The 8,625-nt window shown below is 33.6% G+C and overlaps 2 protein-coding genes across 3 annotated transcripts; one reads left to right on the top strand and one right to left on the bottom strand.

The window, feature by feature from the left end:
- The first annotated feature begins 143 nt into the window (after positions 1-143).
- LOC135078082 (serine/threonine-protein phosphatase PP1-beta catalytic subunit) lies at positions 144-6,024 on the top strand. Of its 2 annotated transcripts, none has more exons than XM_063972655.1 (7): positions 144-278; positions 689-754; positions 1,587-1,718; positions 2,234-2,449; positions 2,641-2,832; positions 4,186-4,337; positions 4,606-4,779. In XM_063972655.1, exons 1-7 carry the CDS (start codon positions 230-232, stop codon positions 4,762-4,764), a joined length of 966 nt encoding a protein of 321 aa, XP_063828725.1. In that variant the 5' UTR covers positions 144-229; the 3' UTR covers positions 4,765-4,779. The 2 variants fall into 2 exon arrangements, with proteins under 2 accessions (XP_063828725.1, XP_063828726.1); XM_063972656.1 differs by lacking the exon at positions 689-754 and adding an exon at positions 4,815-6,024 and having other exon boundaries at positions 145-278; positions 4,606-4,740.
- A 260-nt stretch (positions 6,025-6,284) lies between these two features.
- On the bottom strand, positions 6,285-8,174 carry LOC135078084 (uncharacterized). The gene is made up of 3 exons (XM_063972657.1): positions 7,898-8,174; positions 7,603-7,812; positions 6,285-6,799 (listed from the first exon to the last, which is right to left on the bottom strand). Exons 1-3 carry the CDS (start codon positions 8,008-8,010, stop codon positions 6,475-6,477), a joined length of 648 nt encoding a protein of 215 aa, XP_063828727.1. The 5' UTR covers positions 8,011-8,174; the 3' UTR covers positions 6,285-6,474.
- Between the last annotated feature and the right edge of the window lie 451 nt (positions 8,175-8,625).

Here is an 8,625-nt window from a genome sequence, read left to right as displayed (position 1 = left end):
TAGCATTTTCCTTTAAATTTTTAGAACAGTGTGAGCGTTAGAACTAGATTAACTCATTGGTAGTAGTAAAAAAATGCATAGGGATTCCGTACTCATTTAGGAAACTTCATGAAATTTGTAACAAAACGCACCAGCAAAAAACCAAAAACAAGACTCGGCGGGCGGCAGTGGGACGATGGTGGTGTTTGTCGGATTTGACTTTTTGACGTAAATTATTCGTGTAGTAAATATGGCTGACGAACTCAATGTTGACAGTCTAATTCACAGACTTTTAGAAGGTAAATTATCAATCTTATTTAGTTTTCTTAGCCACATAAGTAATATAACACATACTTGATACGTTGAGTAAATGATCCATGCTCATTATGTTCTTAGTTGCGTAATTATCATTGAGTATGTAGAGGTATAGAAACGTCAAACTCATAAATAAATCGATTATCCTCAATTCTTATCTGAATCTACTTTTGATGTTGCCTCTAAGAAGTGGACGATAGCTATTTTCGTCGCACGTACAAAGCCAACCTAATTTACTTAGCGGTTTGCTGAAAATGCGCTCCAAAGCAAGGAATGTTAGGCTCTATAGCATGGAACACTTCTCTGGTCATATTGTTCTGCTTTATGCACATTATACTTGATTTAAACATGTTTATTTCACTTTATTACGCTGCTAATTGGTGGGTTACAACAGTGTACAGACAGCAGCAGGAAACAGCGAGGAGAAAAGGGAAATTGAAAGACATCTTTTCAGGAGAATGTATGGTTTCATCCAGATTCTTGTGGAAGTATTGCGCTAGATTCTTTTTGTTTTTATTATTCCTTTAGTAATATATCCTGACAAACAATCCAAACCCAGGAGTATACATAAACTCCCCAAATTGTAGCTCCAGAGTTGCTACTACAGTTGAGATTTGACATTTTGTCATGAATATCCTGATGTGTTCACCTTATCAAATTTGTCATTATATTACAACAAAGGCAATTAATTTATTACAGTAATCAGTTTCAAATAATTTATGAAATGAAACTGAGCTTGTGGATGTTATAAACAAAGAATATACCTTTATCAACTTATTTTTTAATACTGTGGCATGTACAACAATTTATTTTTAATATTATTTTCAGTATACCCTACCAAAATATTGTGTTTGTGTCGGTATGAAAATGTGAAATCGTCAGAATGATCTGTCGGAACCAACATTATCTTATTTTGGAACTAGCTTATGCTATTTAGGCATGCTTTTTATAAATTCAATTATGTATCATTTAGTTTTGTTTGTAATTAATGCGTATGAATGGTAATGGTGTAGAACTTGTGTGTGTTTCTATGTTGTTGAGACAAATGATCATAAAAATCAATAATATGGTCATTGCATTTAGTTTCATCATGCTTGAGGCTGTCATCATCTGTATTCTCATTGTAAGTAGTATAAAATAAATCAGAAATGGTATTAATTTCAATTGGTTTACTTTTATTTTGGGGATCTACAACATCAGTAATATAGTTATAATCACCTAAAAATATCAGATTACCTCTTAAAGTGTTAACAGTAGTGTTTTGATAAGTGATATGAACACGATTGTCGTAGTTCGAGGATGCAGGCCCGGAAAGACGGTGCAGATGTCAGAGTCGGAGGTGAGGGGCCTCTGCACCAAGTCCAGGGAGATATTCCTGCAGCAGCCAATACTACTGGAACTGGAGGCACCGCTCAAAATTTGTGGTATGCTATACACATTTATTTAAAATTATTATTTTAATAAGATACATACCACTTATTAGAAAACATAAAACTAATTAGAAATTTTAATCTGCAAAATTAACTCTTCAAACTGTCTTGAAGGCCGAACTTGCCTTTTATTCATTCATTCTTGTCCTATAGTATTGTTTCATTGTTACTTTAATGATACCATTCAACATATAATTGGCTTTTATAGCTACAAGGCTTTGTTTGATGTGCATTAATTATGACTAATCCTTATGAAGTCTCATCTTAATTTTCGACCTCTATCACAATATTCTGAGTTTACTTTAGTAGTCTTCTGATCTTAAAATCGTAATATTTATCATATTTGTGATGCAAATGCGTGTAAAAGCTAATTATAATGTAATTGTCGCTTTCCATGCTTATTTCCATCTAAAATACTTGCACTTCATAAATTGAATTGCATGTAATGTTCATCATGCTACAGTCGCATAATACCCTATTGTTCTACTATTGACTATTTGTACTTGCAGGTGATATTCACGGTCAGTACACGGATTTATTACGCCTGTTCGAATACGGCGGGTTCCCGCCAGAAGCTAACTACCTATTTCTGGGAGACTATGTGGACCGTGGCAAACAATCTCTTGAGACTATTTGTCTATTGCTTGCATACAAAATAAAGTACCCAGAAAACTTCTTTCTCCTCCGAGGCAATCACGAGTGTGCTAGCATAAATCGCATCTATGGTAAGAAAACACTTCATAATTTTTATACAATCAGATTTACATTTTAGTTCTCTTCTATCAACTTCTTGCAGCTCAAAACTGAATGAATTCACAGAATCGAAATCAATTATTTTCTAGTGCCCTCTTTGTTTCCTCTTCATACTTTAGATTTGTTTTTCCCTCCTCAATTTGTCATATTTTAATTTGAACAGGTTTCTATGACGAGTGTAAACGCCGATACAACATAAAACTGTGGAAGACTTTCACGGACTGCTTCAACTGCTTGCCTATTGCCGCCATCATCGACGAGAAGATATTCTGCTGTCACGGCGGCCTCTCGCCAGACTTGCAGGGCATGGAGCAAATTAGACGGATAATGAGACCTACTGACGTGCCTGATACAGGTATAATATAATCAACTTTTTTGTTAATTCATTATGAAAGATAAGATAGTATCAGTAAATTCATTCATTCTTCAGATTCTAGGAAACCTGATGAATCTGTTTAAACTAAGCCAGAGTCATATGCCAACTATACTTGTAACTGTAAAATAAAAATAACAATGCCATGACCAATTGGCGATTTAATAGGATACGCGCTAAGACAATTAAATGAGTCACAGTAGTTGCTTTACCCTGACGACAGATAAAAATAACCTTGGTGAATAATATACATTATTTATTACATAGCTCAAACCTGGGCTCACATATCCTAGGCTCTGATGAAATCTCTTAAAAATCAAACACAATAACATTGAAACACCTTAGCGTGACTAAGAGTCAGGGTTCGAGGATATATATCAAGGGATATATATCAAGATATATATCGGATATATATCCGATATATACTCAACATCAAATAAACCGCACCTTCCGCAACGCGAACTTTAACGATTTTCTTCTGACACAATCATGGTGCCCTAACAATATTGGTGTTATTTGAAAGCCCAATAAATATCCTTAAAGAAAAACACATTTAATTTCTTAATAAATTATTAGCATATACCATAAATGTGACTTGAAAAAATACCTCATTTTGGGCCCACCTATGGGATCAATTAGACCAATTTTTATGGTTATAAAACCAAATAATGATTTCACGTGTCCTCTTTAACAGATGGATAGCAATCAAACCCAACTTAACAGTTTTATAGCCATAAAAGTTGGCTCTAGCGTAACTACCTATTTTTTGAAGAAGTGACTCTGGATCCTTCTAAAGACACATTTTTGGGGTAAAAACCTTTCCTTTAATGAAATGAAGGTTAGAACTAGGCTTTTAAATGGTACCAATATTGGTGGGAAGTGGGGATGCATATGTTTGAAAATGCTTGTCGCGGGAGGTGCGATTTATTTGACGTCGAGTGTATATCAAGCCGGTTTGGATGATATATATTTTATCAACTTTTAAAATTTGTTACTGTATTTGTACTTTTTGACAAGATTTTTATTTTTTTAGTTGATTTTGCCGTATTTAAAAGAATATTTTATGTTTTTGCTTTATTTGTCTGATTTTAAGTTTAAAAACATTAAAAACATGTTTATGTAACACATATGCAATAGTATTTATGAATAATACAATAAAATAATACTATGGCTTTCATACAAAATTGATATATATCAAAGTTGATATATATCGGATATATATCATAAATATCCGATATTTTGATATTTATAATAAATATCGGATATTTTCGAACCCTGCTAAGAGTCCATTGTTCTGGTGCTGCTCAATACATAACATATAAAATATGATTTCAGGCTTACTTTGCGACCTGCTTTGGTCAGATCCGGACAAAGACGTACAAGGATGGGGGGAGAACGACCGCGGCGTGTCCTTCACCTTCGGCCCAGACGTCGTCAGCAAGTTCTTAAACAGACATGATTTAGATTTGATTTGTCGCGCCCATCAGGTAAGCTTATGTTACTCTTATTTGGTATTGTGTAGACCAGATTTATATACCTACTTGTGTCCCAATTGTTCACTTCCGTGAGGTACCTACCAGCATAGCAAATCGTAATCAATTTACATTACACCTACATCACAAAAGTATTGTGGCTATTAATAGGCCACAGATGACAACTTGGCTCCATGACGCCAAATGCAATTTTAAAGTGTGTAAAGAAATATTTCTGCTATATTTATTTCATGGTTTATTTATTATTATTTATTTATTATAGGTGGTGGAAGATGGCTATGAATTCTTCGCGAAGCGACAACTGGTGACATTATTCTCTGCACCCAATTACTGTGGAGAATTTGACAACGCCGGCGGAATGATGTCCGTTGACGAGACATTAATGTGCTCGTTCCAGGTAAATATTTATTGTCAGCAATAGTAATAAATAATTAACATCTGCTTCTTATTCATCTTTTTTATTTCTTTTAGATATTAAAGCCATCAGAAAAAAAGGCCAAATACCAATATAACGGCATCAACAGCGGGAGGCCAGCCACACCTCAGCGGTCACCACCAAAAAAGAAATAACTGACATTTGGGATCCAGTGTGCTGCACAGTGAGAGGAATGCTACAAATAATTAATTATATCATGTATTATAATTATTATGTTAGTGTAGTCATTGGACAGAGCCGAATAAGTCGCATATTGTTAAAATTATTTATCAACTTGCTTGTGCCTTCTTATTTTTAATTTTGAATTAATGTGAGTGATATTAATTTATGAATTTAGTTCTACAGAGATGTTGTGGATATTGATCGGACATGAACTATTCGGCGGTGCCTCGGTGACTATTGCTTTTTCGATCCCTGATATTATATTGCAGCCTTAGACCTTAGATCAGTATAATATACCTGTTGTGTTATTGTAACATGTTGATGTTCTAGTAAATTGTTTTGTTGACTTTGAAGAGTTTGAGGTGGTAAGCGATCTTAAAGATGCGGGCATTGGACACGAAGCGTCGTTACATTTCATATTACTACTTAATAAGTTGTAGTGGATCGAAAGCACATTCGCTTTGTTTATTCTGTAACTAATGTGCCTATAAATGTAAAGTATATATAGGTCTCGTATAAGTAACGTAAATCGGATTTTGATTTGTTTGGAAATTTTAGTTTTTTATTATTAGTGAAAATTTGTTAACTAAACTTCGTCCATCCAATAACCTTTATTTACGTTACGTATTTTTAGTGCTCTTATGTTTATTTATTTTCTAAAGACAAATTAATCCCGTCATGGAGCTGGCCTAAGTCATGATATTAACCTTCACTTGTTTGTATCTATCACAAGTCTCCATAACGAAAATGAATGTTTAGGAAATGAAGTATTCCCAGTGAAATTAAATGTTAATTTGCACTCAGTATTATTCCTTAAAATGCTAAGTAGACATAATAAAGTCTAGAATTGGTGTGATCTCCATTGAGGCTATCTCCTCAGTCTGCAGTTGCAAGTCTCGGAATGAATTCATAATTTTAATTAATGGTGGTAGTAACAGTGTAGTCCTCGCAACAATAGTGCAATTGCTATATTATGATTATAATAAAAAATTATATGCAGGTTATGCATTGTACAATTTTATTTTTTAGCTATGTTAAAGACGTCAAATGATTTTCATTAATAAATATTACTATTTAAACTAAGAGGTTTATTTTTGTTTCATTTTGGTTTGCATTTACAATTATAATTGTAACTTTGCTATTGTATAATTTATTAACTAATGTACTTTGCTAATAGGATATCATTTTCATCTATTAAAGTTTTTTCATCTTTCTTAATGCTTTATCAATTTTAATATTTATGGAGAATATGTTGCTACTAAATCTAAATATCTTTGCTCTCTGTATGTACAATTCAAATGTATAGCAGTCATTAGGTAGCTGGTAAAAAGAATGCAGCAAAATTAGATTTTTATGTGCTTTATTATCACTTGATAAACTTTATTCTATTTTCATCTACACTAGTAAAGATAACTTTCACAGTATATTGAGTTAAAATATAATTAAATTATAATAAATTTCGTTGTACTTTTTCTCAGGTGTGTACAATTTTCTGAAATATAAATTTTATTCAAATAATCTTGCAGTGCATTATCAATTCTCAATTTCTAAATCTTTTTCTATCCAATTCATCTCGCCAACATCTTGTTTAATTGGTAGCATGATTTTGGTTAAATTGTGATGATTTTCGATTTTTTCATTGATTTTCATGATAAAATCTTCATTCTTCTTTTGATATTTCTGTATGTCTAGTTGGAGAGCCTTGAGGTATCCTCTCTTGGCAGACACTATTTTCTTGAGTCTATTTACCCTGCTTTCATACTCTTTAGCCAATGACTCCAGTAGGGCTCTCTGTTTTTGCAAGTTACCTACATCACTTGCTTTTAGTTGTGCCTTGACATCTCCCAGTTGTGGCCTCCTGTGAATTCAAATGGCATGTTGTGTAAATACACTCGACATCAAATAAATCGCACCTCCCGCGACAAGCACTTTCAAACGTATGCATCCCCACTTCCCGCCAATATTGGCACCATTTAAAAGCCTAGTTCTAAACTTCATTTCATTAACGGAAAGGTTTTTACCCCAAAAATGTGTCTTTAGAAGGATCCAGAGTCACTTCTTCAAAAAATAGGTAGTTACGCTTGAGCCTACTTTTATGGCTATAAAACTGTTAAGTTGGGATTAAACGCTATCCATCTGTTAAAGAGGACACGTGAGGTCATTATTTGGTTTTATAACCATAAAAATTGGTCTAATTGTTCCCAGAGGGGAGCCCAAAGTGAGGTCTTTTTTCAAGTCACATTTATGGTATGTTAATCATTTATTAAGATATTAAATGTGTTTTTCTTTGAGGATATTTATTGGGATTTCAAATAACATCAATATTGTTGGGGCACCATGATTGTGTCAGAAGAAAATCTTTAAAGTTCGCGTCGCGGAAGGTGCGGTTTATTTGATGTTGAGTATAGAAACTAATTTCTTTACCTCATGATAGAACTCATAAAATTGGAAAATAACCCAACCCTATGACCGAATAAAATTAGTTATGGATGTGCAGAATGATTATTATAAACCTACTTTTGACTTTCCCAACCAACACATGGTGCTCTAGTCTGACTTAATCAAACCTCATTAAAATATTGAGCCCACATAGTCATTGACGGGCTAGGAATATTTACAAAAATACGGTATGAATCTTTGAATGTAATGCCACATGCCTACCATAAAGTTTTGTCGGTATTAGTGTCCGCATATTTTTCCTTTTGCTTTTCTAGGGTCTCGATTTTCTCTTGCATATTTTCATACTGCCACATAGCACTCAATTCCTGTATCATTTCATCCAAAATACCCTGCTTCAAACAATTAAACATAGGAACCCATTTAACTCTTTTTAGCTTAGCTTTGGGAACAGTTTCAAGGAAATCTTCATTTCTGGAAGAGATTTAATTTTCATTGTTATTGAGAAAATAGAAATGCGACAAGCAGTTTCAGGGAAATAAATATAAATAATACATACTTTACGAGGTTTGCAATGTTACTGAACTCCTTCAAAATAGTAAGATTATCGAAAGCAAGTTCAGAGTTGTTCATCTCTACATCACTCGCTTGGTCTTCCATTTGTTCGCCCATTTTGTTAATTAAGGGCGTATTTAATTAATGTAAATTATCGTTTGTGTGTTTCAATCACTGCTTAAATTATTCTGTTTCTGCTATTTCTTTTAAAAAATAAATAAACAAACCACTTTCGTAACGTAAAATTTCAAAGTGGCGTTCAAAGATCACAGACAAAAATTAAAACGTCAATAAACTTTTTAAATTTTGTTTCACGGCCTTGGGCACGCGGCGGCGGTAGTCCTGCAAAACAAGAAAAATAATCTGCGGTCCAACTAGGGATTTTATGATGTTTCTCCTTATTCTTCTTTTTTGATGCTGGCAATACACGACGAGGCCGACTTGATTTGTGCCATTTTCGAGTTTCAAATGAGACGAGTTTTAAAATAATATGTAGGACAAAGTGGAATGGAACTTGGGTTAATTAAATGATAAAATGAAGGATGATAGATGATACCCCTTCCCACCCTTTGAGTCTCAGTAAAGTTGTGGTGCTTTACTGAGACTTCATAATTATGGATTACTTGAGAGAATCCAAAGAATCACGCTGCACAGTTTTATTTCATTTGCCTACACTCATGCACGTTTACGAACACTTAATGGTTAATTATCCACCATTCTTACACATTAATA

This window comes from Ostrinia nubilalis, chromosome 14 (assembly GCF_963855985.1).
Source record: "Ostrinia nubilalis chromosome 14, ilOstNubi1.1, whole genome shotgun sequence".
Lineage (NCBI taxonomy): Eukaryota > Metazoa > Arthropoda > Insecta > Lepidoptera > Crambidae > Ostrinia > Ostrinia nubilalis.
This window is presented reverse-complemented; position numbering and strand designations above follow the sequence as displayed.

What these genes read in the sequence shown, in the direction of transcription:
- LOC135078084 (XM_063972657.1), bottom strand. Translation starts at nt 8,010, where the DNA reads ATGGGCGAACAAATGGAAGACCAAGCGAGTGATGTAGAGATGAACAAC. An exon ending in AACATTGCAAACCTCGTAAA is followed by an intron (nt 7,813 to 7,897) that starts GTATGTATTATT and finishes AATCTCTTCCAG; the next exon opens with AAATGAAGATTTCCTTGAAA. An exon ending in AATACCGACAAAACTTTATG is followed by an intron (nt 6,800 to 7,602) that starts GTAGGCATGTGG and finishes TTGAATTCACAG; the next exon opens with GAGGCCACAACTGGGAGATG.
- LOC135078082 (XM_063972656.1), top strand. Translation starts at nt 230, where the DNA reads ATGGCTGACGAACTCAATGTTGACAGTCTAATTCACAGACTTTTAGAA. An exon ending in AATTCACAGACTTTTAGAAG is followed by an intron (nt 279 to 1,586) that starts GTAAATTATCAA and finishes CGATTGTCGTAG; the next exon opens with TTCGAGGATGCAGGCCCGGA. An exon ending in GGCACCGCTCAAAATTTGTG is followed by an intron (nt 1,719 to 2,233) that starts GTATGCTATACA and finishes TTGTACTTGCAG; the next exon opens with GTGATATTCACGGTCAGTAC.